Source organism: Amphimedon queenslandica, unplaced genomic scaffold (genome assembly GCF_000090795.2).
Source record: "Amphimedon queenslandica unplaced genomic scaffold, v1.1 AMPQUscaffold_13335, whole genome shotgun sequence".
Lineage (NCBI taxonomy): Eukaryota > Metazoa > Porifera > Demospongiae > Haplosclerida > Niphatidae > Amphimedon > Amphimedon queenslandica.
Window position 1 is genome coordinate 30,909 of NW_003546429.1, and position 26,176 is coordinate 57,084.

Genomic DNA, 26,176 nt, shown 5'->3' on the forward strand with positions numbered 1-26,176 from the left:
ACTATACAATAATAAATAACTATTTTAACTTTCTGTGATCTCTTTAATTATAACAATATCAAAATATTCATAAAATTAAACTACTAAAAAGACAATTAAATCATTATCATGTAATGTAAAAGTAGCTACATGTTTTATGATTACATTTAAAACACATGTACTACATGTATTATGATAACGTACAGTCCATGTCATCTCCTGTGGTTCCTTCATTTGGTTTATAATATTCACCTCCTTCTGTAACTGACATTACTTACTATTTGATGCCTTCAGCTAGGGATTGTAAGTTTGTAACCTAAAATAATAAGAGACACAAAAATTAATAATGCTAGATAACTGAATTCTAGTTGGTCACGTGATCAATGCACACGGTGCTTCAATCACGTGACCTCCAACCCCACCCATATCAACAAACTTCACTTGCTGTGTTTTCTTGTGTTTCCTTTTAGTTTTTCCGTCTCTTCAGTGGTTCTAGTGTTTAAAATGAGTGAAGAGATCAAGGTAGAGACGGCAAAGTTTGATGCCAGATTCCCCAACACTAATCAAACCAAGAACTGCTGGCAGAATTATGTGGACTATCATTCTTGTGTGAATGCTTCTGGTGAAGGATGTGAATATTATAAGAAAGTGTTCCAGTCATTGTGTCCAGTGGAATGGGTATGTTACGGGCCAGGATGATAAGACTCTGCTCCTGGTTAATGAGTATTTATGTATTGATAAATTGATAATTATGTTCTCATTAGGTCAGCAATTGGGATGAGCAGAGAGAAGCTGGGACATTTACTGGGAAAATCTGAAAGACTTGAAGAAGCTAGACTATAGTAGACCATGTACCTATTTAATATTCACGATTATTAATAACATTAATTATTAGTAGGAATCATTATTATTAAATTAAAGGTTCACGGGAATTGCGAAATAATAATTATTTAGAATTGTTCTTTTCTCTTAACTTTCTGAGTCCATTCTTTCTTTGCTTCGTGCAAATAACCTTAATGTTTCTTCTCTTCTCAGTCCAATCTTTATACAATTCACTCACTACACTTTGTCTGTGGAACGCCCACTCATTCTGGTCATCATAGAGTCTGTTTGAAAGGTTTGGATCATCAGGATGAAAGAAGAATAGTCTCTGATGGTCCTGGACTTGAATTGAAGGACTCGGGTTAAATGAGCCAGTAGTTTCTTCCTGTCCTGTGGTATGGAAAGTATCTTCATCACTTTGCATCTCTTGGCTTTCCTCATCATTTGGAGTGTCAAAGAAATTAAAACAGAATGATCCTCCAGTCACTGCTGGTGTCTCCTTTATTCTTGCTTCGTTTGTGTCTTCCTCCAAAGAAATTTTTCTTTTCTTCGACTCCATTTTGTGGGTGGGGCTGAAATCAGCCAACACCCACTCACACTAATTATCAGTCTAAAACAAGATGGAGGTTAGTCAAATACTTTAGTTTGTGTTCCTTTTATTTCATTACAGGAGGAGAGAGAGTATGGATCTTATTGGGAGTCTCATTTGTTAGTGTACAAGCAGCCGTTGGTCTGGCTAGCTTCTTCTCTTAGCAATAGAAATGGGACCACATCAACAATATACCTCCTGGCTATACTGGCATCTGTTAATGCACTCATCATGTAATTATCATCATCATAATATTATCATCATCATCATCATTATTATTATTATTATCATTATTATTATTATCATTATTATTATTATCATTATTATTATTATTTACAGGTTTATTGCATCTTTATCTCTTCCAAATCTGCTGCTTTTTGGAGTGATATTACTAATTGTTGCCTTCTCTCTTGCCTTCTGCATATTCATAAACCTGTCAAACAGGTTTAAGATGTACCCAAACTGGTTAGTGAGTCGCCCAGTTATCATAAGTGCATTAGCTCTTCCACAGGGGCGACAGGGAGGAAGGGTTGTACAAATTGCTGTGCTCTAAAGTTGGCAACATTCATTTTTGTATCAAAAATAAAGTTTGTTACATTTTAAAAATGAGAGGAGATGATCCCAAGAAGGTTAGTAATGTGTGTGTCGATCTTTACTGAATGGTTTTAGTTTTATGGTTTTGGAATTGCTGCATCATTTCTATTCTCTTATATCGGACAAGTACTAACTACTTCAGCTGTGCTTCATTTAGCAGGTATACCTAGTCATTCATTAATAGTGTACTCCTCCATCAGTTAGTACATTGCTATTGACTCCATTGATTATTCATCATCAAATACACACTCATATAATGAACAAGAATTGGGATCAACTATACAATTCAATATCAATGATTGCCAAGTCACTAGTTGATGCTGTCAAAAGCATGACAAGAAGATCTCCTCATAAGCAAGATTAACAGATTATAACAATTATTTTTTGTTGTGTCAATTATTTTGCTAGTTTAGTTTGAAATGCTTGTGTGTATTGCATTGAGAAGTTTGAAAATTAATTAAAAAATCCAAATTTGATCGGAATCAGCTCAGACTTTCCATAAACAACATAAGAACATGTGTATGTATCAGGAAGCATAAAAATTGAAGATTCTCTACTTTTCATTTTTGGCAAAATTTGTTTTGAGTACAGGGACATTAGCACCATTTTTGAGTAACTTTAAAAGTTCACCTCTGAATGGTTTTGAATCAGTTTAAATTAATAAAAATGAAATATACCATAAACATCAAGTGTTAAAAATCTTCCAATATAAACCAGCAAATAATTATAAAAAATAACATGTTTGTTAAAATGACCTCCTCATCCCACACCAAAAAAGAAGTTGACAGCCCTGTTAATGTCCATGTCAGCAGCCATTAGTAAACTCTTGAGTCTGTCATCAGTGGGTTCATCTCCAACTACTAACCTCATTTCAGATAATAATGACTCTATTTCACCAACACCAGTATTACCAGTATAGCCAGTGTCAGTGGTATCAATTAGTTCTTCTAGTTCAGACGAATACATCACCTGATGAGTATCGTCGTCGTCATCTCTTTTAGGGGGGCCTCTTCTAAACTCACTATTGATAATAAATGAATCAATTAATTAACATGCAAACTCATTCCCATACTGTATAGTCTCATTCCTATACCTCATTTGTTGAGTTCCAGACAGAATTTGTCTCACTTCAGATTTCAGTTCAATAGGTAGGTCTGTATAAGCATCAACTTGCTGTATGAGTACATCAGGGTTATCCAGTATGAACTGCAAGGTACTCGACTATATTAGGAAACAAAGACTCTAACAACATTAGAATTAGTGAGGTCATTAGCTATATCAAGGATAGCAGGCCCACATGCAAAGGAATTCACTAGTAGCTACATTGTAACTGTAGGAGATTAGGGCACAGCCTTCAAACTAGAGTACAAGTGACCTACTCTGAGCTGCCTAGCAGCACTCAACTGGTCAGCAACCACAAGGAATGAGAAAACACTGGATTGATCAATTCTACCAATCAGTTCCTTTTCACACGAGACATGCAATGAAGATGTCTACAGAGAGAGAGAGTAGCCATTTTGTATTGTAATATGTACTTCATATCTATCAGCAACTGCCAACAGCTCAATGATCTCATTATTATCCATTGTTTCATATTCCAGTGGTTTACCATACAAATACTCAATGAATGTACGAAACAATGTAACGTCAATATCTTTAATAATAATCCTAAAATATACATATAGTATCAATAATTATAATTATTATCAATTACTTTTTATTTCTGTCTTCCATCATTCCTGATTGCAAGGCTGACCTGAACCACTCACTCCTCGAACTCAATATTACTCTAAATTAATAAACAATGATAAATTAATTAATCAAATCAATTAATAATAATTAACCTGTGAGCATGTATAACCACTCCCTCCTCATCGTTCTGTGGTTTGTGGCTGGGGTCATCACTGGGCAGGGCCAACTCTTGCACAATAAGTATCATGTCAGACATTTCTTGAATTTTCAATAATTCAAGACATCCTCCAACCAAAGGTATTACAGCATTACATTTCTATAATTAATTATAATAACATTATTATAATTATTAATTATACCTTCCCTGTAGGTATTAGTGGTGTAGGTATGGAAGTGGGTGGAGTTTCATCAAAAAGTGTTTGTGGATCGGCTAATCTCAATTCTATTAGCGTCTGATTGAACTCATCACTTGAAATTAAACGAGATAATTTTTTTAATAACGGGACCAGCTGGTCCTTATAGAAACATAGTCTATTGAGACCCCAGGACTTAAGGAAAGAATAAATAAAACAACAACAACAACAACAACAATAATAATAATAATGATGATGATGATGATGATGATGATGATGATAACAGATCCTTACAATGTAAGAGGAGGATATTGATACTCCTAGTTTATAACTGCCCCAGTCCAAAGCATTTGCAATCAATATCTTCTTCTTCAAATCCTCCAACCTACCAATTATACTCTGGCCCTGAGATGAAAATAATAAATACAAATGTATCATTATTATCATCATCATTTCATATTATTATTACATCGTGGGTCATTTCTTCAATTACTCGTTTTATTTTTTCAACTTTTTCTTCTTCAGAAAGACCAATGAACTGTGACCTGTTCCAATAGTGCTTATACAATAATTGAACTAAAATGTACCTTCTGTAGTCACCAACTTCAACAAACTTTTTAAATTCCTTTTTCATTTTTTTAATTCTTTTCATTTCTGTCTTGGAAGTGTTCAGCTGAACTACAGCTGCTAGTTTTTGTTGAAGAGTTAAGGCTGGAGGTACCTCAGGAGCAGCTGGTCCATCAGTTGGTTCATTAGTAAGAGATACATTCAGTTCCTTTGTGTATTCATTGATATCCAACCATATCTGATTAATCTACAGAAACATGAGCAATACCTGTACAGTGTACGTATGTTAAAGTACATTGGGTATAATGTAGAGTGATATCTCTGTCTGCTGGTCATCGGTTAAGGTCTCCCATTTAGAGATTGAGAGTTGTAGCAGCTCCCTCCCTCCATCAATGAAGACGACGAGTCTTCCTTGAATATACTCCAGTATCTCACGTTTCTCTCTCTTTGACATTCCCTTCTTGTTAACAGTGTAAAGATGAGAGAGAAGAATAAACCTAGACACGCCTACAATAAGTACATATTAATAATCTGCCATGATGCAATACCTGCTACAACTTCCTTGAATATCTGCTTTATGGTGTACACTACTTTTGCAGGGTCGTCCATTGTAGCACTAACAATGAGCTCTTTAACGACCTCCAAAGAATGAAGACAAGAATCCACTAAATGAATCAATCCTACAAAAACAAATAAAACATTTCATATATTTATCTTTCAATATTTACTTTTGTTGAGTTTCATAGAATCAATATATTCATCACAGAGAGAATGGAGGTGAGACAACTTCGGATTTGAACTTGAAAGTTCTAACAATTCTTTAACGGGTTCAGCTGCGATTCCAGAAGGTAGAATTGAAGAATAAATATAACTAATAAATAAATAATAATATTAAATCAATAATAATTAATTAATTACTGAAGTGCTGCACGAGAAGCGTCTGAAGACATTTTTGATAGGAATACCTCCCAGTCTCTATATTTAACCCCTTGAACACTAGAATTTAATACACACCTGTGAACTTCAAACTAAAGATAACAGAATTTCAAAATAATAATAATAATAATAATAATAATAATAATAATAACACTGAACAATGATATTTCTAATAATTACTTTAATGCCTTCAGATGATCTAATTGTAAGATCAGAAAAATAATTTTCTTTCAAAGCATTCAATAAATCAAAAACTTGAATAGACTCAGGAGATGAAACAATCTAAATTAATTGAAGGTGTGGTTATTTATTAATTAAATACCTTCTTAATATAAATGGAGATAGTATCATCTAAAGACTTTAACTGAACAATACAATCATCCAAAAATGTAACCTGAAGAAATAAAATATTAATTAATGATATTAATGAAACCTGGTATTAGTCCCTGTACTATAGTACATGGTCACGGGCCAAATTTTGACAAAAAGTAGAAAATTCTTATATTTCCTGATACATATATATGTACTTATTTTGAGTAAAAAGTTTGAGTCAATTGCAATCAAGATTGGATTTTTTTCAAATTTTTAAAGTTCCTCCAAAATCTGGCCAAAGTCCCTGTACTATAGTACAGGGATTTTGGTCAAATTTCGCCAAAAATTAAAAGTAGAGAATTCTTCATTTTTATGACACTTTCTGATGCAAATACATGTATTTATGTTGTGTAGAAAGTTTGAGCTGATTCCGATTGAAATTGGATTTTTTAATGAATTTTTAAAGTTCTTCCAAAATCGGGCCAAAGTCCCTGTACTATAGTACAGGGATTTTGGCCAAATTTCGCCAAAAATGAAAAGTAAAAAATTCTTCATTTTTATGATATTTTCTAATGCATATACATGTACTTATGTTGTGTAGAAAGTTTGAGCTGATTCCGATTGAAATTGGATTTTTTATGAATTTTTAAAGTTGCTCCAAAATTTGGCCAAAGTCCCTGTACTATTATAGTACAGGGATTTTGGCCAAATTTCACCAAAAATGAAAAGTAAAGAATTCTTCATTTTTGTGATATTTTCTGATGCATATACATGTACTTATGTTGTGTAGAAAGTTTGAGCTGATTCCGATTAAAATTGGATTTTTTATGAATTTTTAAAGTTCTTCCAAAATCGGGCCAAAGTCCCTACAGGGAATTTGGCCAAATTTTGCCAAAAATGAAAAGTAGAGAATTCTTCATTTTTATGATATTTTCTGATGCATATACATGTACTTATGTTGCGTAAAAAGTTTGAGTTGATTCCAATCAAGATTGGATTCTTTTACAAATTTTTAAAGTTCTTCCAAAATCGGGCCAAAGTCCCTGTACTATAGTACAGGGATTTTGGCCAAATTTTGCCAAAAATGAAAATTAGATAATTTTTCATTTTCGCGATATTTTCTAATGCATATACATGTACATGTACTTAAGTTGTGTAGAAACTTGGGGCTAATTTTGATAGAGCTTGGGTTCTTTACAAACTTTTTAAGTATAACACTCGGTCCCTCACATTAAATACAAATGTAGTTCCATCAGTAGTTCCACTAAATGTGATTTTTCTGTCGTCAATTTGAAAAGAACTCGTTTGAAAGAGTTGGTTAGTTTCCATAGCAACAGGGACGTTCCAATCAATATCGTAACCATCATCAAGTGTAAACTCAACTCTAAAGATAAACAAATAAAAATGAATAATAATATAATCATTACAAGTTGTCATCAGTATGTAGGTCCGTTCCTGATGAACTGGCGATTTCTGTGGCTGTTATCTTCCATCTGCCAACAAGCTCCTTCAGTATCTCGTCATTTACTTTAAATATATTCCCTCCTCTTCTGTTCCTTGGCATTTCTGTCTGCTTTAGTGCTACCTGAAGGCTGAAGTTGTAGTAAATGGGTGTGGCTCTGCTTATTTTTGGGTGTGGTCAACTCAGTACACTTTCCGTAAACTTGAAACTCGTGTAGACTACTAGATCTAGACTGTAGAGAAAATGGACAAAATCAATAAAGTGACTGGTGCAAAATATCCAGTAAATCTTAAAAGTCATTTAATAATCATTATCAACAGGCCCTTTCAGAGTTGAAGGAGTGCAGGAATGCAGGCATGAAGTCAGGTCTGCTTACACTGGGCTTAGGTTATCAATACTATTATATAATAGTTTATTGGTTTTATTATTTTATATGGTCTTTTATAAGTTGGTGGTATCAGTTATGTGGGATTGTCATTTCCAGCTGTGGGTGGATTTATACCACAAAAATACCATTTACTGACAGTCCTAGGTAACCGACAGTATCAGTTGTGATGATCATCAATATTACTATTATTATTATTATTATAATTATTAGGGTGTTCCATCATATCAGGATATGCTGTTGCTGCCTATACTACAAGACAGTGTTACAATAACCAGTAATGACCATTTATTATATTAATTATTAGCATTTTCGTCATAAAATAATACAAATATTTGTGCACATTTATCAAAATAAAGAAACGTTTATTGTAGAATAGATATTTGAGAAAAACCTTGAGCTAAAAATAGATCAAGAAAATACTAACGAAGAAGGAGCTGTAACTTACCAATATGCATGCAAACACACTGAGCCTAAAAATAGTAACAGATGAATACATCAACTGGTCTATTATTATTATTATAGTACCAGTTCAAAGGTCGGAGTTTCACACACGTAACAGACCAGCTCTTTAGACTCCGCCTCTTTACTGGCCACACCTCTTTTACAAACAATGGCTAGGCAGGACATGTGGGCTGTAGATTGTCCTGATATTATCAGCTCACGATAATCACAAACTAATAGTTTACGCTATCAGAGAGAGAGGGAGAGAATAATGTGTATTGAATGAAATAAGGATACTTCTTTAAGTAATAATAATAATCCAACAGTGCTTAGAGTTAAAGTGATATCCTACAATGAGATAAGGAGGTGTGGTTTCCTGTATCTCTACTTACCTCAGGTTTCCTGGTATCATGTAGTACCCGAGACACAGCTGTATCTATAGTCTTTTGACCAACCTGTGATCGATACATATACATTATTAATAATATTATTATCATTAATTACTTCTTCCTCATTAATTAACATTATGTGTTTACCCAAATAAACTAATGAATATTCAGTCCTAATCAATAATAATAATAACAATAATAATACTTATTATAATTGTTATTATTATTGATATATGCTAACTTTTCTCCAATTGTTCTAATGATTGCTGATGTGTGAGGATTAATAAATTCAGGTATCCACATAGAGGAAGTGGGTGTGGTCACTTTATGAGTGAACAATAACTGTCTCCGAAGTACAGGAGCAAATGGACTGCCATCAGGTAAATGTTTCTAGTTATTAATAGTTATTAATGGTTATTAATGGTTAGTGGTTACCTTGACAACAGTTATTTCAGTAAAATCAATCGAATGTTTGGCTACATACTTTTGAAACTAAAATTATAATAATAATAATAAATTATTGTTGTCATCATTATTATTACATTTCCAGTAATAAGATGAATAGGTTGTCCACACAATTCTTCAACAATATCCCATACTTCAATACCTGCTTTATAAGCCAAACAATCCTTTTCTATATCAACCACCAGCTGCCGCTCGTCAATACGCCTATTTCAGTAGCACGTACACATTGCTAGTGTTCTATTAATATCATTCTTTACCTTACGCCAATGTCAAGTGTTTTAACAGGCGGTAATTTATAAGTAACGTATACCTTTTTAAAACAATTAATAATAATAAATAATACTATTAATCTTACAGGAATGACCCAAGTTTCATTAAGAAATCCTGATGTCTAAAAGTATATGATAATTAATATTAATTACTATTAAAACTGTTAGCAATTACTTTGTAATCCAAGTCAAAATCAACTTCTGTTGCTTGAAACAAAAGCTCCATAAACACAGCTGCAATGAAAATCAAAATAATAAAATGATGATGATGGTGACTACCTCTCAATTCAGTGCTAGCAATTATTGAATCTTTAACATACCAATACTACAATGTATTAATGAGACTAATTGATATATTGATTAATACTTCAGTTAGTTTGGTGTTCTTCACTAAATGCTCCACTGGTACTGATATCAGTTTGTTTGTTAATGATCCTCTTATAAAACACCTCCCTCTCCCTTGTAATGTCCTAATCTAGAAGAGAGATGAATGTGAAGAAAGAATATATCATGATATCCTTACTCTGTTTGTTGAACTAATGTCAGTCACTAATGAATGTAGCAATGGATTCTGTCTAATAATAATAATAATAATAATAATTATTATTATTATTATTATTATTATTATTATTATTATTATTATTATTATAGTCTTTACTTTTCATTAAAATAATATTCCTGTAGCATTTCAATCCAGGACCAGTAATCTTGTCTGTTTAAACCAAAGAACGAGTTTGGCTCTGAAAGAGAACAGGTATACATGAACTTAAGTGTCTTGATTGGTTAGTTTACGTTTGAGTCCATGTCTAAAGACAGACTCTATCGTTTCACAGAAAGGTACAAGGTGAGGACAGCCATCTTGGATCATTCCTCCAACCATCTTTAGCCTTGAGAGTATCCCTGCACACAACAAGGGAGGTGAAACAGGACAGCCTCTGTGCTGTTCTAGTGTTACCTTTCATCTCTTCAAGGAGAGGGTGAGATATTGAGGATATTTTCACAATCACTTCAGAGCTGGAGCTCTCTACAGCAGCCATATTGCTGCATAAACCACACCTACCTACCAGCCCCACCCATTCACTGGCTCTGCAATGTACTGTTCCTGTATAAACTTGTCTCTTACAGAAAAAAGATAGAGATGTCTTCGACTCAAGAGACTAAAGGTATGACCTCATTTAGTGTACTTTAGTGTTGATCTATCGAAAAGGAGATCAGCAGGTATTGCTACATCAAAATGATTCAGGACTCTATTACTCTCAGCAGGTACCACTGACTGTACACAGCTATATATAGCTGCTGGACTTTCATTGTTTGTCTTTATATTTAGAAAACAATTAATAATGTTGGATACATGATACCTCCTTCATCTTATTTCTGGCTTTCTATATTCAGTATGACCTTTTGCTTTATGCCAGTGGCAGTGATGGCCCTCATTAAATCAGTTGAAGTTAGTGATTATTACATTTATACACTAACTAATATCCCTCTCTCTTTTCAAAGGCACGAACACATTTAAAACATGGATATTTTGAAGAAGCTCGTTCAGCCTCCAGGAAAGCAAAGATATTCAATCTGATATCAATAGTGATTGGTCTCACTATTCATGGTATTAGTGTAATTTTTATTGTAATCTATTTCACAGTTATTGGAAAGCATAACTGATATGTGCACTGATCAATACTTTAATTCTTATTGTCTATGCAATTTTTGGTATTTTAAATACTGTATAATATTAAAAAGGTAATAAATACATAGCATGTAACTTAGGTACTGTGTGTGTGTGTGTGTGTGTGTGTGTGTGTGTGTGTGTGTGTGTGTGTGTGTGTGTGTGTGTGTGTGTGTGTGTGTGTGTGTGTTCTACTTCACAGTTCAGTGTCTGTCATTTCCTTCTCCCTCACTGGAGTGTTTATGTGTCTGTTCCTTTTCTTCACTGCATCAGTAATCTTCTTAACTGGTCCATAGGAGAGTCCAACTTTGAGTAGATCATCTTCAGAGCAGAGTGACAGTGACTCTAGGTCCATTCTTTCCTTAAGGAGAGCCTGTCCTTCATCATAAAGGTCTAAGGAGTGAAGTAGTGTTGCCAGAGGTGAATCATTCTCCAGCTCCAGCTCTGTTGTGTCTAAAGGTATAACTTGCATGATGGCTCTACCAGACCCACCTCTCTGCCTGCTAATGACTCTCATCTCTCCTCCTTCCCTTCTCTGTGGTAGAGCTGGATCACTGTTTGATCCCTGGAGTTCATCAGGGTACTCAAAAGAGAGTGGGTGTCTTGCTAGATCATTGAAAGTGTTGAGCATTGCCCCTGAGGTCATCTTTGGTAGTGGTCGCAGTGTGTTTCTTCCTGACATTGTCGCTAGATCAGTGAGCTCATCATCTTCTTCTGAGTCACCTTCACTATCATCTTCCTCTTCGTTTTTCTCTTTCAATACAAACGTTGTCTCTCCTTCTCCGCTTGAGCTCTTCCCTTTGGCTTTCTTGGATTTTGGTTTCATTTTCGCTGACACTGAGTTTGAACGACCCTTGAGGTTAATTTTCTCTAATTTCTTCATTCTTTTCTGAAGATCTTTTAAAGCTTTCATCTGCTGTGCCCTTACAAACTCAGGGTGTCTTGCATTCAACTGGAGCCCAATGGTGTCTAGGATCCTGCAGCAGTCCAGCCTCTTGTTAATGGCAGCTACTCTTGTTGGGTGATACCCTCTGTCATCAAGGGACCACATGTTGGCCTTGTGCTCTATGAGTAGCTCCAGTGCCTCGCTGTTACCATAAGTTGCTGCAATGTGGAGTGGAGTGCAGCCACGGGCATCAACCTTGTTCGGATTGCCACTGCATGAAAGATAGAGAATATCAGTGATTTATATGATGCTAATTATTTTGCTGGGTTGATCACTATACATGTAATAATGCTGTAGCTAATACATTAATAGTTCTTTCGCTGCCAGTGGTCAGCTCAAACTTTATGGCTACAGCCTTACCCTTTCCTAAGGACAGTGTCTAATGGTTCGGGGTGACCTGTCCAAGCACACCAATGGACTGGTGTCCATCCTTCAGTATCAGGAATATTGAGCTCTTTCTTCGTTGCTCTACTTAGAGTAGCAATCTCTCCTTCTTTAGCAGCCTGGTGTATCCGGGTCGAAGGCTCGTGTAAGGCCATTGTTGTAGCCTGTTTACTCTAAGACAGTGAGCCACGCCCTTATGTTGCACAGGAGGGCGAGCAAAGTCTTTTGTAACAGCAATGAATTAAATTAAAATGATATTATTGAAAGAATGATTATTATAACAATTGAGATAGTTTTAACTTTTATGCTACATACAGAAAAAGTGCCAAAGAAAAGAGAATACTAATAATGCTCCTCTTATGTTAATCGTCAACAATAAAGAGAGAGAGAGAGGGAGGGAGAGGAAAAAGGATACACAATCATAACTTAAGGAAGAATGTCTCTGTATTATTAGAATTTAATCCTTTTAGTTAATGGACCTCCAAACTCATTTCCTCCAGGACTGACTCCACCCACTAGATTTGATCCATCAATACTAAATGAATTGAGTCTCTTCCTAGGGAGTTCTTTACTAAAAGGAGACACTGGGAGCTGTTCACTCCCGTCAGACAGAGGAAGAGGAGGAGGCAGTTCTTCTCTACACATCAGACGTCTCCTAGTAGGGCTGGGCACTGAGCCTGAGATACCTCCACTGGTAGATTCACTGGTCTCCTCCATTAGGGAAAGGTCTGAGGAAGTCTCTTCTGTCTTGTTCATTAAGAACGCAATGAGCTCTTCACGTTTTATAAACCTCTTCTTCCTTTTAGCCCAAGACAAGACATCTTTACTTCTCTTCTTGTAGCCATACCTCACACCGCAATCAATGCACTGTCTACACACGTCAGCAGAATCTAATCAAAGAAATAATAAAATGATGTCAACACTGATATGTTAACACTGATATTAACACTGATATTAACACTGATATGTTAACACTGATATTACCTCTATAAAGTTGAGTTACTGCACTTGCACTTTCATGGAATGGTACCCAGGAAGAAAGCCCAGCTCTCTGCTGACAGTCTGTAAGAGTATCGTAATGTAAAGACATGTCACGATATTTCTAACCTCTGAAGAGGTGAGCTACAGCAGTTGCTGATTCTTGAAATGAAAGCCACAGCCTTTGAGCTGCCAAGTCCTTTTCAGTCGCTAAAAGATCATCAGCATCAACTTCAGCTTCCTGTTCCCTAGAGGAAGGAGAGGGAGTGTACTAAATGTACATGTACATGTACTACCTGATATACTGCTCCTCTAATGGAGACAACATCTCTCTACCACCTTCAGCCATGATGACTATCAATAAAATAATAATAATGAATGTTGCATCATGTACATGAATCATAAAATGTGGTCAAAATAAACTGACAATGTAGCAGCTGCTTTCAAAATCTGGTGTGCATTAATTAGAATAACAAAACTAAAAAGAAAGGGGCAGAATACATGTACAATTACATGTACATTGTACAGGCGGAGTCTATGAACCACACCCACTATAATGACATGAACCGATCTCATTTGAAATAACAATATCCAGTTAATCTTTGATCATAAGCTTTATCTATCATTACACACAAACAAAAATATAAGCCACAATTTGACACTTTCTACTACAAATAAAAACAAAAATAAGAAACAAAATAAATAAATAAATAAATAAATGACTGAAAGATTGAATGAATGAAGTGACGATACTGGCCCAACCTTTACCTTGTGTCCAGTTGGTTTGTTATTATAAATGAGCTACAAAGAAGGGAGAGAGAGGGAGAGGGGAGAGAGAGTCAATCTGCTTCTTGTGTCTTCACAGAACTAATAGATACCGTATACTCTCAAAGAGTCATTTTATTTATTAGAATGAGAGGTCCTAGGAACAATTTCCTTCAAATCACATGATGATCACGTGATACTGACAATGTTGCCGTAAACTCTATTTAGATTTAAGTGCAAGGAAAAGTAAATTTTTTTAAATTTGATCACGTGATCTCATGCATATGCATTATGGCCCACGTTGTGTGTTTGTGGTGCAATAAAACCGAGAATAAAACAGAATAAAAGACAGAGAAAGGAATTTATAAGAAATTAGTGGCCTCTGTAGGTAAGCCATTTAGAGTATTGTGTTACAGTTGTATTACAAAAAATAGGAACCAGTTTCAAAGAGGGTTGGTATCTTAAGGTAAGATTGTACTGGTTTCTTTTAATTATTGTATTATTTTAAACAGTTTCAAAATGTCTAATAATCCACCTGGGGGTTCTAACCCGCCCCCCTCTGATATTCAGAGTCAGTTTCAAGGATTACGTGTTTCGGCCCCCCAGTTTGTACCAAACGTCAATGCTCCTACCTTTCAACCAGGAGCCTATCAGTATTATGGACACTTACCTTATCAGATGGGAGGACCTGGTCAGTTGAACAGTAATGTAATGCATGTTTAGACCTGCTTTAATGTTCTTTAAAAATCAGGCTAAATCTGCTGTACTATAGTATAGGGATTTTGGCAAAAATTAAAGTTTAGAATTTTTATTTTTATAATTTTTTTTGATGCATATACATGTTATTATGCTGTGTAGCAAGTTTGAGTTGGTTTCGATCAAGATTGTATTTTTTGTGAATTTTTAAAGTTACTTAAAAAGTTGGCAAAAATGAAAAGTAGAGAATTCTTCGTTTGTTATTGTTTTTATTAGCTACTGGTTATTAAGTAGTGGTTATTAATCTTTAGGTCATCATTCAGGTATGTATGGACAGCATCCCGTGATGTATCAACCGTACCAGCCACACCCCCAGCAATCAGGAGGTAGGAGAGTGAAGTGGCCACTTGTTGTTAATAATTAATGAATAGGTTATAGAGGAGGGTACAGCAACCAGTATCAGCCAGGAGGTAGGGTGCCTCAGCTATTAACAAGACAATCTCAACAGACTAACGGTACGTGTCTTGTTGTTGTTTATTGTTGTTTATTGTTTACAGATACATGTGTAAAAGATCAGTCGGATAATGCTAAGAATACTAAACCAGCTGGAACTGATGTATGTATTGTAATTGATTTATTAATGATGAATGTATTCATAGAATTCATTGTTGAGTAAGGAGGTTGATTCCTGGGAGGAAAGAGCTGATGAGTCCGTAGAGCATTCATTCTCTCCTGAGGTCCCTCCCACCATCAAACAGGAACCGAAAGAGCTAGAGGGTGTGGTCAAACAACAAGAGGGTGTGGTCTCCGAGCCAGTAGGTACTAAAGGAGCAGTGACTAATGAAGACCAGACCCCTTCAGCTGGTGGGGAGAGACACACGGAGTCTTCTAGTGACAACAGCAGTCAACCGTCACCAGTTATTGATCATAAAGTAGCCCCACCCACTAGGACTAAGGAGGAGGGGCCCGCTGTTGCTAAGCAACACTTGAAGGGTGTGGCTCCTCCCCCTAGAGACAAAGAAGCAAAAGAGAATGTGAATATTGTATTCATCGGTCACGTAGGTAAGCTGTTTGTTTATTTATTTATTTAATGTATTAATTAGACGCAGGGAAGTCAACAATTGGTGGACACATTATGTAAGAAATATTTTTAAATAATGCCACACCTCCTGTCCCTTAAGGTACCTGACAGGAGGAGTGGATAAAAGAACACTAGAGAAGTACGAGCGAGAGGCAAAGGAGAAGAACAGAGAGACGTGGTACCTCTCATGGGCCCTGGACACTAACCAGGAGGAAAGGGACAAGGTTTGGTGTCTAGGGGCCGTCTTTAATGATAGCTTGGTAATACTTAGGGGAAGACTGTTGAAGTAGGTAGAGCTAACTTTGAAACCGACAGAAAGAGATTTACAATACTTGACGCACCTGGTCATGCTGGATTTGTCCCTAACATGATAGGAGGAGCAGTACAGGCTGATATTGGAGTGTTGGTTAGCAGTAGCCCCCGGGACTGACCCTGTAATTAATAAGTAATTATAATAGGTAATATCTGCTAGGAGAGGAGAATTTGAAACTGGATTTGAAAAGGGAGGACAGACAAGGTATGATACCAGTTAATAATTAATTAATTAATTGAATTGATAGAGAACATGCAATGTTAGCAAAGACAGCTGGAGTGAAGCACCTGATTGTATTAATAAATAAAATGGATGATCCAACAGTACAGTGGTCACAGGAAAGGTATACCCACATTATTGTACTTTAGTGCTTTAGCATTCATGTACTATACATTGACTGTTATTGAGTATATCTTTGATTGTCTGTAGATATGAAGAATGTAAAACTAAACTCACTCCATTTTTAAAGAAACTTGGCTTCAATCCAAAGACAGGTACTTTTATTTGTTATTATTATTATTGTTGTTGTTGTTGTTGTTGTTGTTAGATATTTACTTCATGCCTGTGTCTGGTCTGACAGGTGCTAATTTAAAGGAGCCACTCACTGATAAGTGGTACAGGTAAGTCTTAATTACCTAGTAGGTGTGGTTTATCAGTTCTTAGTGGCCCCGCCTTCATCCCGTATCTTGATAACTTACCCACAATCAGCAGAGAAGACACTGGCGCCTTTAGAATGCCAATTGCTGATAAATTTAAAGTTAGTGACTGGAGTATTGGTTAATATTGTGAACGTGTGACACATACAGGACATGGGGACAATGGTAATGGGTAAGGTTGAATCCGGTTCAGTTTGCAAAGGATCACAATTTATACTGATGCCGAATAGAGTCAGTGATTAATTAATTGCTTGATTAATTAACTGATTATTAATAGACGTTGGTCGAAGTATTGACTGTGATAAGAGTTGAAGATGAAGTACCAGCTGCTTATTCTGGGGACAATATCAAACTGAAACTGAAAGGAGTTGAAGAAGAGGTCTGACCAATATTGATAATAATTCATTTACTTATAATAGGACATATCTCCAGGGTTTGTATTGTGTAGTCCCCACAGTCCGTGTCACGTTGGTAGGATCTTTGATGCTCAGGTACTCACCCACCGCACAGTCTCTCAGTAACATGTGAGGTATTCTTCTCTGTAGGTTGTCATTTTGGAGTACAAGAGTATCATTTGTGCTGGTTTTAGTTGCGTCCTACACATTCATAATGCAGCAGAAGAAGTGGAGATCACAGTATGTCAGCTATTATGTTTAAGTACTGATCTATTGGACTCCTTTCTTCTTGTAGCAACTGATTGCTAAAATTGACAAGAAATCTGGCAAGAAGTTACCAGAAAAGCCAAAGTATGAATAAATAAATAGATATTGTTATTGTTGTTGTTCAGGTTCATAAAACAGGACAACACAGCTATTGCCCGTTTACAAACCTCACGAGTTATTTGTATGGAGAAGTTTCAAGAGTTTCCTGCTATGGCTCGATTTACATTAAGAGATGAAGGTATTGTTACTAAATATAGCACACCATTGCATCTGTGGTTAGTTCTGTATTTAGAACAGTCTATATTTAGCATATTGACTGTGTCGAGTGTGGTGTGTGATATGTTATTCTAAGAATAGTGTCAAATTACTTTCATTACTTTATTAGGTAAAACTATTGCCATTGGGAAAGTATTGAAGATAATTGAGTAATACTAGAATAATAACAATGATTAATAATAATAATAATAATAATAATAATAATAATAATAATAATAATAATAATAATGATTGTTCTAAAGATGTGTACATGTACTTGCCATTCATTGTGTTTTAATTGTCCAGAGCTACAAGTTTTAATTTATGTATTAATATTTGTTGCTAAAACTGTTGATATTATTATTATTTAATATTGTGTTTTGTAATGGAGAGAGTATCATTCTAACTTGACGCGGTTCCTCTACTAACTGATTCTTACTCTCACTGTTAGAGCTACCCTCAATACTACTGCTAACACCACCTTATCACCTAACGGTGTACAGGAGCTGGTATTAGTAGCAGTCCTGGGGGTGTGTCCCAAGAGCTCCCTCACCTGCCACATAGCACTGACTGGCAGTGGTAGCGTGGCCGCTGACAGTGAAGGGTCTTGGAACAAGGTTTGAAGTATAGACAATCTTATGACTGCCGTATACATCAAAGTAAGCGAAGTAAGCATCAATCAGGAGAGGGAACTGTCTCAAGAGAGAATGACACCATCTCTGTATGAGAAGGTGACACTGTCAGCTGAGTGAGGAGTCTCCCTGAAAGATAGAACCTGCCTTTGAATGAACCTCCTCTTCCTTTTATACTGAGTTCGAGAGGGTGGTGTGTGTCTATTTTTAGTAACATCATGACACAATTAGTCATTCTATTGTTAGTAACAAAGTTTAATTTTAACCCTTTTACATTCCCCACCTCTTTCCTCCAAGTGTGTGTGTACAGTCAGTAGCTGTTCCCTCTCTTTTGACTGCTTTTGTTTGTCTGTCCTCATGAACTTAACATTAGAACCAGCTGAGAGGACTCATGATCTACTCTACATTGACTTCAATCAGGACAAGTCGTGAGAGACTGTTTTACTTCCAATAAGTAAAGACACGTATATATATATCTCTACATACATTAGGTCACTCTCGGTTGGTACAAGAACAGGTTATAAGTTATACTCACTCAATGCTATTAATGACAAACCTGACCTCCTGTTTGAAAAAGGTGTTGTTAGCACATCATGTATTGCATGTAGATAATGTCACCTCTCACTGGCAGAAGGAGGGGAGGTCTGTATCATTGAAAGACTCTTCTCCAGTAGCCTGGTGGCCATCGTTGAAGCATCTAACCCAAGGAAACTGAGACTCTGTCATTTTAAAGTAATCCATCCTTTGTTTGTTTGTTTATGTTGTTGTTGTTTTTGTTTAGAAAAACTCTGAAATATGTACATACAGCTATCCTGATACAGTCCTGGCGGTATACCTGAACAGACAGGTATGAGCTAGCCCATATATTGATAATGTATTCTATATTTGTCTCTAGAGACTCATAGTGGTATTAAAACAAAACCTTTACATTCACAATATAAGAGACATGAAGGTATCATTATCATATCTGACTCCTCCCACTGCCCCTCCCATCCACAGGTTATGCATACAATAAGAGAGACCCCTAGGAACCCAACCGGTAATTAATTATTAATTAATTAATTATTAATGAATTGATTATAGGTCTTTGTTCATTGTCTCATGCTAACGATACAGCACTCATTGCGTATCCAGGAAGTGTGCAGGTATTTAATAACCTTTAATAACTAATGATAACTATAATGACCTAGACTGGAGAAGTACAAGTATTTGATGCCATGAACCTCGTGAGAATGAGAATGAATGTTTGACTGTTTGAGAATGAGTTTTTGTTATTTCCAGAGAGCTGTTGCTGGTATCAATGCTCATGATAGTCCTTTGGCTGCTTTGGATTTCAATCCAGCTGGAACTAAACTAGCAACAGCTTCTACCACAGTAAGCCACACCTCTCTCTTGCTGCTAACAGCTCACCCTCTATAGGGTACCGTAATACGAGTCTTTAGTATCCCTCAAGGTGATAAATTATTTGAATTTCGTAGAGGAATGAAGAGGTATTTTTATCAATTATTATTAGCATTAATCCTCCTCCTTCAGGTTTATTCAAATCAGTTGCTTGTCCTTCAGTGAGGACAGTAACTACTTGTCTGCTTCAAGCAGCACAGAAACAGTTCATGTTTTTAAGTTAACGGAATCAGCTCCTCCTGATCAGCAGCTGCAGCAACCAGAGGAAGCTGCTGTAAGAATTACTTTTATAATTTATTTTTTTTTAATAAGTTGGCATCATTATTGATCCATTTGCCAAGTTAAAGCTGGGAAGGATTACTGTAATGCTTTACATTGTGCACATGTCACAGTACAACCTCATTATACTAGTGTGTTAGTAATGGCCCGTTGTTCAGTATTACTAGTCCCTCTACTTTGACCTTTACACTCCATCAATAGATACACCATTCCTTGTACACACACACACACTGATACTCACCATCTGTGTAATTTACATTTTGCTCAGTTGAACTGGATTTTAAAATTTGCTCCAAAATTGAGCTAAAGACCCTGTACTATAGTACATGGTCTCTGGCCAAATTTCACGAAAGATTAAAAGTAGAGAATTCTCTATTTTTATAATTTTCCCTGATGCATATACGTGTATCAAGAGTACTTGATGGCTTATATAAAGTTTGAACTGATTCCGATCAATATCATTATTAGAACATCATTTCCTCTCTATCTGTAGTCTCCCTCGGGGTCTCAAAGCTGGATGAGTTATATCGGTAAGGCTCTCTCCACTCCAGCTAGCTACCTTCCATCACAAGTGAATAATTAATTAATGACCGATTAATTAATTAATTACTTAATTAGGTGACGGAGCCATTCTCTCAGAGCAGATCTTTTGCCCACTTAAGGTTACCACAGTCTGGTGTACGCAGTGTCTGTGCTGTAGCCTGGTGAGTTCTTTAGCTATTTCTTTATTAAATTAATTTATTTATTGTTGTAATACAGTGTCGAGGGCGTTCATAAGATATTGGTAGCTACATCAGAAGGATTACTGTATGTGTCCAGCATTGACCCAAGAGAAGGTGGGGAGTGTAGATACAAGATGTACAAGTATGTCTCTATTTATTTATTTATTTTATTTATTTATCCATTATTTCAGTTTATTGTCGGATGCAGCTTCTCTTGAACCAAGTTCAGTAAGTATTAGTACAATAGTTACGGCTCATTTACTCCTCCCCCAGGGAACAGGTCTGACTGGTTATGGCGGTAGTGATACTGGCACTACAGCTGCTGCTTATTCAATACATGACCCACCCTCTGTGGATCAATCACTGAACTATGATGATGAAAGTCCGCCAAAGACACACACAGTCAATCAGACTTGAAGTATTTCTCTCTCCTCCTCTCCCTCTCTCTCTCTCTCTGCTTCTTCTACAAGTTAATCACAAAATGGTGAAGTTTAAAACTCAATCTTTTCCTTCGAACAATTGGCAGAGCCTTATTATCGTCATTATTATTATTATAAATTCTTTAAAAGGTAATTTTAAATATTTTATACATTGTTGTAAGGAGTATGGGCTTACAATAAACTTTTCAAAAAGAGTGTTCTCTGATAATTGCAGCTGTCATCTTGTGTGAATGATAGATGTGTATATCTGCTATGATTAGTTATTTCTTATCACTCTCTTTACAGCAAAATAAAACAATAATTAGTAAAAACAATAATTAAAAACAATAAATTATTCATAATAGTCAAGAGTCAGTATTTGAAATAAATTTGTTAGTTTCTACAGCTGCAAATATCAGAGACACTACAGCTAAGCAGAGTGTACCAAGAATAACACTCAAGAGGCAGCAACTAAGGGACCATTTCTCTTTTGTGTATCTTCTTCTAAAGTTATGCTGTTTTTCTGCCTCAACTGCCTACAGAAATACAAAACATGTCCTTCAGTAGCAGCTGGAACTACTAAGGTCTACCTGTACAGCAAACACTAGACTAGCAGCTGAGCATATCGGAGCTGGAATGAGACAAATAATTCCAAAAATAACTGAAACAATAAGACAAAGACTCCATGCAGAACCCTACAAGGCATAAGTGCATAAAGATATAAGTACAGAATGGCTCAACACCTTTCTCTGTGGTGGAATGCTCCTGTACCTGCTGCTACTGGAGAATGTCCTATACCGACCTGTGGATAATACCAGCATTACTGTACAGTGCAGTGCTGTTATTACTTCTACTGCTGCTCCTGAGCTCATCCACTAGTGCTGGGTAAGGTGAAGGCTGGAATGATGTTTCCTGCACTTCAGTTGGCTGAGAGACCAGTGCTGTCTCTTCTTGCTGCTCTTCCTGCTGCTCCCCTTCTTGATCGAATGGCTAAAATAAATATAATTATAATAAATTGGATTGTTAGTATCTGGAACTGCACACGTTAGTTGATAGTTTCAGGGACAGCTCCTTTTGCTTCTGCTTTCTTTTTTTGTATCTTTCCTCCAACGAGCCCTTGGTGGCCATTTTGAGTACACGCCCACAACAAGTTAATTAAAAGATCAGTTATTATTTACTAGACTAGGCCTAGTTAATTAAAAATTAATCCTGCCTAAAACTTCAAAGAATATTACAACCACAGTCACAACAGCCCAGCCAATCCCAACGGGAACAGCAACTATCATACAACCAAGAGCACAGGATCCTTTCTTATGAGCAGACACATACTTCATCTTGTTCTCCTGTTTAATGGCCTACGAATCATAACTTTAATAGCATTACTACTGAATGATACTAGCCTTACAGCAATTGAGCAAATGAGAGCACAGAATGTGAATGGTATAACTGGTACCATTAGTAAAAGTATTGATATGATACAGCAGGTGGTTGATGCACATATGTATGTACTAACTTTTTCTTGTTTAGGTAATGGTACAGCACCTCTCTATATTGAAAATAACAATAATAGTTTGTCATAACTTTATATAATCTCACAGGGCATGTAACAGCTGCAGGTAGATTAACGATTGGCCTTTGAGCATCATCAGTTTCATTATCATCATCACCATCAGGTAAGACTGGTCTATATATATCAGGTATAGGAGGAGGGGGTCCCTGATTGTAACCGTGGTAACGAGGGTCATAGTAAGGTCCAGGTGGTTGGTGGGGAGGATGGACAGGTACTGGATGATAGACCCCTCCATATTGACCTGCTGGTAAAATGGGATTGTACTAAGGGACTGTTATAGTCTAGTACCTCCTGCTGGTGGTGGAGGATACTGGACTCCATTGTAATGAGGATACTACTGACTCAGCATACTAAGGACACAATAATCATATTGTACTAACCTGATGGTGTCCATTGTTATATAGAAGTGGTTGACCTGCTGGGCATGAGTGAAAAGTGATTTATGAGTTAATGCTCACTGACCTGCCATCATAAGCTGCTGACTCAGACTAGCAGTGTAGCTACTGTTGATAGTTGATCTTAACACACATTCACAGTAACTATTGATCTGAATACTGTAGTACAACACTTCCTTATATGGCAATGGTGATTCTTTTATGTTCATACAATGTATAGTATAAAAATTATATATTTATTTTTAACAAGAAACACAATGTGTAGTATCTAATTCCCTTCAGTTGTTGCATTACATATTAAACTTTTAAAGTTTACAGTAAAATGAAAAAATTGCGAATCTACATGAGAATTTTTAGAAACAATCTGATTGCATATGCTGAATCTAAAGAGGAGTATGGTGATTGTACAGAGGAGGCCAATGATTCCAGAAAAAACTACAAGACCAGACAAAGATCCTACGACACATCCAGTTATGCTGCAATAAATTGAACACTTCAATCTTGATCTTCTTAGCTGATCATCTCTAGTTCTGATAGCCTGTTGAGATGAGTATGCATCATTATTGAGACACAATACATGAGGTACCTTTCTTGCATAAATTGCTGCAGGTATGGTAAAGACTAAAGCAAAGGCCAATACTCCAGTGAAGCTGAATAGAACTGAGAGTATCAGTGCTAAGACAAGATAGAAGTGAGGAATGAGTTTGTTGACATTTTGAGGCTTTCCATTGTAATATGAAGAAACGACAACATCACCTTGAACTGAGCCATATTTTGAAGGACTGTGGCTATGTCCACCCTGTATAATATAGCATTGGTATAATGACTGGTGCATTTCACATGAACCTTTTGATTTCTTTTTTGATGGTATTTAGTTGGCGGTCTCCCAGTTGCAACCTACAAATTAAACAATACTTCTCCCTCTCTCTCTCTCTCACTTACCTTTTCTTCAATGAGATACTCAGTGCTCAACTCCTTACAAGCTAAAGGAAAATGAATTAAACAACTTTACAAAGTGAACTGACCCATTTTCAATAAAATGTACAAGAGAAGACTTCTTCAACAGTTACGTTTGAGTAAATGGTAGGTAGCATATTGAAAGTGAATGCAGTCAATTCACAAAATAACGCTAACGTTTACACAAGGGAATGCACCATCGAAATGAACTGAATTATAAACATTACACAAGCAAAACTAAAATTTATAATAATAATATAAAATCATTCTTTGTTTATGTATCATCAAAGATTAACATTTAATGTCGTATTTAAAGTTCTCCAAAGCAACTGGTATATTAGTAAGATTAGTAAGATAAGACAGCAATGGGGGACTGTCTTGCAAGTAATATCCAAAGAATCCAGTGATTAGTCCTGATATGAACCTGTGATAGAGAACTCGATCATTGGTTGTGTTAGTCTTGCAGGAATGTGACACATGACATACTGAAAATTAATAATAAATAATAATTATCATTAGTAATTAATAATGTATTTTAAACTCACATTCCCAGCCGGAATCATTGAGAATATCACAATGACCATATTCCTAAACACAAATAGAACATAATTGAAAAATTAATCCTATTCTAGTCTCACCACAGCACTCATCTGTATCCTAGGGCAGTGAAGTTTATTATAAAAGTGTCTGTAGTCAAAGTCAGCATAAATACACTTTGGGTTCTCTTCAGAGTACTGGGTCCCGTAGCAGAGGGAAGGGAGGGAATACGACAGCTCCTTTTCAAATGAATAGCTCATTGGCTCAATAAATGACACAGCCTGCATGAGAGAAGGACTCAAACAAAAAGACAATTTACAACTAACTTTAGCTAAGGTTTCATTTCTTTCAATAACTTTCAATATATTATCATTGCCAGCAGAATGACCCATCAACCCTAAGAGTGTCCAATCAGCCTTCACACCAGGGTCACCATGCAATGTCAGTTCTTTATCATTTAAATCAGCAATTAACTGCAAATAATAATAATATATTTATAATAATAATAATATATTTATAATAATAATAATATTATTATTTATGTATAATAACAACCAACAGAGCAACAAATACTTACCCAATCAATTAGTTTAAGGAGTGTAGCATCATCGTCAGAACTGGTACCATAGCCAGGGTAATGAAGATCAACTCCTACTAATATGTAACCGTGTGATGTAATCCTATGCAATACGTCGCTGTACAGTTCTTCGTATACCCAACCAAACAGTCCAGGAACAAACACCAACGGAACATAAGAACCAGGTACAGTAGGATAGTACACTAATGATATAATTATAATAAATTAACCAGAAAAATACTCAATAACATGTAATGGGCGGGACTAATGAATTTATAAATAGCAATGGATCTATCATATCATTATGTATCAGAAAATGTAATAAAACTTGGGGGTGATTTTGGAGCCATTTTTTGAAAAAACCATGGGCTATAGCCTTGGGTATTTTTCCGAATTTTGGCATTTTCTTAAAATGACCATAACTTGAAAAATTGAAGTTGGAATCAACTCAAACTTTCTACACAGCATAAGAGCATCAATATGTATCAGAAAATGTAATAAAAATTTGGGGTAATTTCGGAGCCATTTTTTGGAAAAAACCATGGGCTATAGCCTTGGGTATTTTTCAGAATTTTGGCATTTTCTTAAAATGGCCGTAACTTGAAAAATTGAAGTCGGAATCACCTCAAACTTTCTACACAGCATAAGAGCATCAATATGTATCAGAAAATGTAATAAAAATTTGGGGTAATTTTGGAGCCATTTTTTGGAAAAAAACCATGGGCTATAGCCTTGGGTATTTTTCTGAATTTTGGCATTTTCTTAAAATGGCTGTAACTTGAAAAATTGGAGTCGGAATCAACTCAAACTTTCTACACAGCATAAGAGCATCAATATGTATCAGAAAATGTAATAAAAATTTGGGGTAATTTTGGAGCCATTTTTTGGAAAAAAACCATGGGCTATAGCCTTGGGTATTTTTCAGAATTTTGACATTTTCTTAAAATGGCCGTAACTTGAAAAATGGAAGTCGGAATCAGCTCAAACTTTCTACACAGCATAAGGACATCAATATGTATCAAAAAAT

The 26,176-nt window shown here is 35.8% G+C and overlaps 9 protein-coding genes and 1 long non-coding RNA gene across 19 annotated transcripts; 5 read left to right on the forward strand and 5 right to left on the reverse strand.

The window, feature by feature from the left end:
* The first annotated feature begins 374 nt into the window (after positions 1-374).
* On the forward strand, positions 375-911 carry LOC100635444 (cytochrome c oxidase subunit 6B1-like). Its single transcript, XM_003387605.3, has 2 exons — positions 375-657; positions 744-911. The coding sequence occupies exons 1-2, from the start codon at positions 484-486 to the stop codon at positions 795-797; spliced, it is 228 nt and encodes a 75-aa protein (XP_003387653.1). The 5' UTR covers positions 375-483; the 3' UTR covers positions 798-911.
* Positions 912-1,388: 477 nt separating this feature from the next.
* Positions 1,389-2,466, forward strand: LOC100636584 (uncharacterized). The gene is made up of 6 exons (XM_003387614.3): positions 1,389-1,427; positions 1,472-1,623; positions 1,730-1,855; positions 1,902-2,019; positions 2,060-2,144; positions 2,185-2,466. The coding sequence occupies exons 1-6, from the start codon at positions 1,422-1,424 to the stop codon at positions 2,346-2,348; spliced, it is 651 nt and encodes a 216-aa protein (XP_003387662.1). The 5' UTR covers positions 1,389-1,421; the 3' UTR covers positions 2,349-2,466.
* Positions 2,467-2,621: 155 nt separating this feature from the next.
* On the reverse strand, positions 2,622-7,475 carry LOC100639112 (uncharacterized). 2 transcript variants are annotated; one of them, XM_019998199.1, is made up of 19 exons: positions 7,272-7,475; positions 7,075-7,228; positions 5,855-5,926; positions 5,713-5,814; positions 5,515-5,624; positions 5,325-5,467; positions 5,145-5,276; positions 4,892-5,103; positions 4,617-4,843; positions 4,499-4,574; positions 4,324-4,434; positions 4,036-4,224; positions 3,829-3,992; positions 3,699-3,773; positions 3,520-3,652; positions 3,364-3,477; positions 3,078-3,205; positions 2,896-3,005; positions 2,622-2,844 (listed from the first exon to the last, which is right to left on the reverse strand). In XM_019998199.1, exons 1-19 carry the CDS (start codon positions 7,406-7,408, stop codon positions 2,744-2,746), a joined length of 2,490 nt encoding a protein of 829 aa, XP_019853758.1. In that variant the 5' UTR covers positions 7,409-7,475; the 3' UTR covers positions 2,622-2,743. The 2 variants fall into 2 exon arrangements, with proteins under 2 accessions (XP_019853758.1, XP_019853757.1); XM_019998198.1 differs by having other exon boundaries at positions 2,622-3,005.
* A 484-nt stretch (positions 7,476-7,959) lies between these two features.
* On the reverse strand, positions 7,960-10,327 carry LOC109583029 (uncharacterized). The gene is made up of 18 exons (XM_019998202.1): positions 10,214-10,327; positions 10,051-10,158; positions 9,917-9,998; positions 9,782-9,833; positions 9,626-9,733; positions 9,538-9,583; positions 9,434-9,492; positions 9,345-9,380; positions 9,247-9,299; positions 9,067-9,193; positions 8,960-9,016; positions 8,766-8,914; positions 8,640-8,697; positions 8,528-8,590; positions 8,433-8,483; positions 8,220-8,381; positions 8,140-8,164; positions 7,960-8,091 (listed from the first exon to the last, which is right to left on the reverse strand). Exons 1-18 carry the CDS (start codon positions 10,293-10,295, stop codon positions 8,057-8,059), a joined length of 1,353 nt encoding a protein of 450 aa, XP_019853761.1. The 5' UTR covers positions 10,296-10,327; the 3' UTR covers positions 7,960-8,056.
* Positions 10,328-10,335: 8 nt separating this feature from the next.
* LOC109583030 (synapse differentiation-inducing gene protein 1-like) lies at positions 10,336-10,928 on the forward strand. The gene is made up of 4 exons (XM_019998203.1): positions 10,336-10,421; positions 10,466-10,521; positions 10,586-10,705; positions 10,759-10,928. Exons 1-4 carry the CDS (start codon positions 10,397-10,399, stop codon positions 10,918-10,920), a joined length of 363 nt encoding a protein of 120 aa, XP_019853762.1. The 5' UTR covers positions 10,336-10,396; the 3' UTR covers positions 10,921-10,928.
* A 34-nt stretch (positions 10,929-10,962) lies between these two features.
* Positions 10,963-12,448, reverse strand: LOC105313249 (ankyrin repeat and SAM domain-containing protein 4B-like). The gene is made up of 2 exons (XM_011406527.2): positions 12,231-12,448; positions 10,963-12,081 (listed from the first exon to the last, which is right to left on the reverse strand). The coding sequence occupies exons 1-2, from the start codon at positions 12,407-12,409 to the stop codon at positions 11,121-11,123; spliced, it is 1,140 nt and encodes a 379-aa protein (XP_011404829.1). The 5' UTR covers positions 12,410-12,448; the 3' UTR covers positions 10,963-11,120.
* A 47-nt stretch (positions 12,449-12,495) lies between these two features.
* LOC100637718 (UPF0472 protein C16orf72 homolog) lies at positions 12,496-14,132 on the reverse strand. Its single transcript, XM_003387623.3, has 5 exons — positions 14,001-14,132; positions 13,529-13,586; positions 13,362-13,480; positions 13,239-13,316; positions 12,496-13,144 (listed from the first exon to the last, which is right to left on the reverse strand). Exons 2-5 carry the CDS (start codon positions 13,579-13,581, stop codon positions 12,705-12,707), a joined length of 690 nt encoding a protein of 229 aa, XP_003387671.1. The 5' UTR covers positions 13,582-13,586; positions 14,001-14,132; the 3' UTR covers positions 12,496-12,704.
* Positions 14,133-14,286: 154 nt separating this feature from the next.
* Positions 14,287-18,085, forward strand: LOC100634195 (eukaryotic peptide chain release factor GTP-binding subunit ERF3A-like). 3 transcript variants are annotated; one of them, XM_003387595.3, is made up of 22 exons: positions 14,287-14,385; positions 14,432-14,463; positions 14,510-14,688; positions 15,005-15,079; positions 15,125-15,208; positions 15,251-15,309; positions 15,353-15,755; positions 15,797-15,830; positions 15,875-15,998; positions 16,046-16,180; positions 16,233-16,291; positions 16,335-16,430; positions 16,517-16,581; positions 16,635-16,707; positions 16,751-16,844; positions 16,894-16,974; positions 17,021-17,122; positions 17,163-17,234; positions 17,289-17,378; positions 17,434-17,489; positions 17,531-17,643; positions 17,791-18,085. In XM_003387595.3, the coding sequence occupies exons 3-22, from the start codon at positions 14,517-14,519 to the stop codon at positions 17,832-17,834; spliced, it is 2,031 nt and encodes a 676-aa protein (XP_003387643.1). In that variant the 5' UTR covers positions 14,287-14,385; positions 14,432-14,463; positions 14,510-14,516; the 3' UTR covers positions 17,835-18,085. The 3 variants fall into 3 exon arrangements, with proteins under 3 accessions (XP_003387643.1, XP_019853759.1, XP_019853760.1); XM_019998200.1 differs by having other exon boundaries at positions 14,314-14,385; positions 15,017-15,079; XM_019998201.1 differs by having other exon boundaries at positions 14,343-14,381.
* A 486-nt stretch (positions 18,086-18,571) lies between these two features.
* On the forward strand, positions 18,572-21,281 carry LOC100634321 (WD repeat domain phosphoinositide-interacting protein 2-like). Its single transcript, XM_019998196.1, has 16 exons — positions 18,572-18,720; positions 18,784-18,869; positions 18,924-19,024; positions 19,074-19,139; positions 19,188-19,244; positions 19,292-19,331; positions 19,376-19,437; positions 19,483-19,518; positions 19,574-19,666; positions 19,712-19,782; positions 19,826-19,967; positions 20,466-20,543; positions 20,591-20,676; positions 20,732-20,836; positions 20,886-20,922; positions 20,968-21,281. Exons 1-16 carry the CDS (start codon positions 18,650-18,652, stop codon positions 21,109-21,111), a joined length of 1,275 nt encoding a protein of 424 aa, XP_019853755.1. The 5' UTR covers positions 18,572-18,649; the 3' UTR covers positions 21,112-21,281.
* Positions 21,282-21,382: 101 nt separating this feature from the next.
* Positions 21,383-24,999, reverse strand: LOC100634444 (uncharacterized). 7 transcript variants are annotated; one of them, XR_002185331.1, is made up of 14 exons: positions 24,674-24,999; positions 24,581-24,623; positions 23,925-24,520; positions 23,665-23,877; positions 23,146-23,616; positions 23,064-23,098; positions 22,972-23,017; positions 22,710-22,924; positions 22,519-22,659; positions 22,158-22,468; positions 21,962-22,103; positions 21,857-21,915; positions 21,704-21,808; positions 21,383-21,649 (listed from the first exon to the last, which is right to left on the reverse strand). It is a non-coding gene; the product is annotated as an uncharacterized LOC100634444 (long non-coding RNA). The 7 variants fall into 7 exon arrangements; XR_002185328.1 differs by having other exon boundaries at positions 22,710-22,927; XR_002185332.1 differs by having other exon boundaries at positions 22,710-23,616; positions 23,925-23,975; positions 24,021-24,061; positions 24,104-24,520.
* Between the last annotated feature and the right edge of the window lie 1,177 nt (positions 25,000-26,176).

Coding starts and splice junctions, on each gene's coding strand:
- LOC100635444 (XM_003387605.3), top strand. CDS start 484: ATGAGTGAAGAGATCAAGGTAGAGACGGCAAAGTTTGATGCCAGATTC. Junction 658..743: donor CATTGTGTCCAGTGGAATGG/GTATGTTACGGG, acceptor TGTTCTCATTAG/GTCAGCAATTGGGATGAGCA.
- LOC100636584 (XM_003387614.3), top strand. Junction 2,020..2,059: donor GAGGAGATGATCCCAAGAAG/GTTAGTAATGTG, acceptor GAATGGTTTTAG/TTTTATGGTTTTGGAATTGC. Junction 2,145..2,184: donor AGCTGTGCTTCATTTAGCAG/GTATACCTAGTC, acceptor CTCCTCCATCAG/TTAGTACATTGCTATTGACT.
- LOC100639112 (XM_019998198.1), bottom strand. CDS start 7,408: ATGCCAAGGAACAGAAGAGGAGGGAATATATTTAAAGTAAATGACGAG. Junction 3,478..3,519: donor CAGTTGCTGATAGATATGAA/GTACATATTACA, acceptor CTCTCTCTGTAG/ACATCTTCATTGCATGTCTC. Junction 3,206..3,363: donor GTGCTGCTAGGCAGCTCAGA/GTAGGTCACTTG, acceptor TTCCTAATATAG/TCGAGTACCTTGCAGTTCAT.
- LOC109583029 (XM_019998202.1), bottom strand. CDS start 10,295: ATGGCTGCTGTAGAGAGCTCCAGCTCTGAAGTGATTGTGAAAATATCC. Junction 10,159..10,213: donor TCTCCTTGAAGAGATGAAAG/GTAACACTAGAA, acceptor TGTTGTGTGCAG/GGATACTCTCAAGGCTAAAG. Junction 8,484..8,527: donor ATGATACCAGGAAACCTGAG/GTAAGTAGAGAT, acceptor ATCTCATTGTAG/GATATCACTTTAACTCTAAG.
- LOC109583030 (XM_019998203.1), top strand. CDS start 10,397: ATGTCTTCGACTCAAGAGACTAAAG. Junction 10,422..10,465: donor TTCGACTCAAGAGACTAAAG/GTATGACCTCAT, acceptor TCTATCGAAAAG/GAGATCAGCAGGTATTGCTA. Junction 10,522..10,585: donor GACTCTATTACTCTCAGCAG/GTACCACTGACT, acceptor CTTTATATTTAG/AAAACAATTAATAATGTTGG.
- LOC105313249 (XM_011406527.2), bottom strand. CDS start 12,409: ATGGCCTTACACGAGCCTTCGACCCGGATACACCAGGCTGCTAAAGAA. Junction 12,082..12,230: donor GACACTGTCCTTAGGAAAGG/GTAAGGCTGTAG, acceptor TCTTTCATGCAG/TGGCAATCCGAACAAGGTTG.
- LOC100637718 (XM_003387623.3), bottom strand. CDS start 13,581: ATGGCTGAAGGTGGTAGAGAGATGTTGTCTCCATTAGAGGAGCAGTAT. Junction 13,317..13,361: donor TGTAGCTCACCTCTTCAGAG/GTTAGAAATATC, acceptor ATACTCTTACAG/ACTGTCAGCAGAGAGCTGGG. Junction 13,145..13,238: donor AGTAACTCAACTTTATAGAG/GTAATATCAGTG, acceptor TTCTTTGATTAG/ATTCTGCTGACGTGTGTAGA.
- LOC100634195 (XM_003387595.3), top strand. CDS start 14,517: ATGTCTAATAATCCACCTGGGGGTTCTAACCCGCCCCCCTCTGATATT. Junction 15,209..15,250: donor ACAATCTCAACAGACTAACG/GTACGTGTCTTG, acceptor TATTGTTTACAG/ATACATGTGTAAAAGATCAG. Junction 17,123..17,162: donor TGAAAGGAGTTGAAGAAGAG/GTCTGACCAATA, acceptor TACTTATAATAG/GACATATCTCCAGGGTTTGT.
- LOC100634321 (XM_019998196.1), top strand. CDS start 18,650: ATGAACTTAACATTAGAACCAGCTGAGAGGACTCATGATCTACTCTAC. Junction 19,245..19,291: donor ACAATATAAGAGACATGAAG/GTATCATTATCA, acceptor TCCCATCCACAG/GTTATGCATACAATAAGAGA. Junction 19,968..20,465: donor AGCAACCAGAGGAAGCTGCT/GTAAGAATTACT, acceptor CTCTATCTGTAG/TCTCCCTCGGGGTCTCAAAG.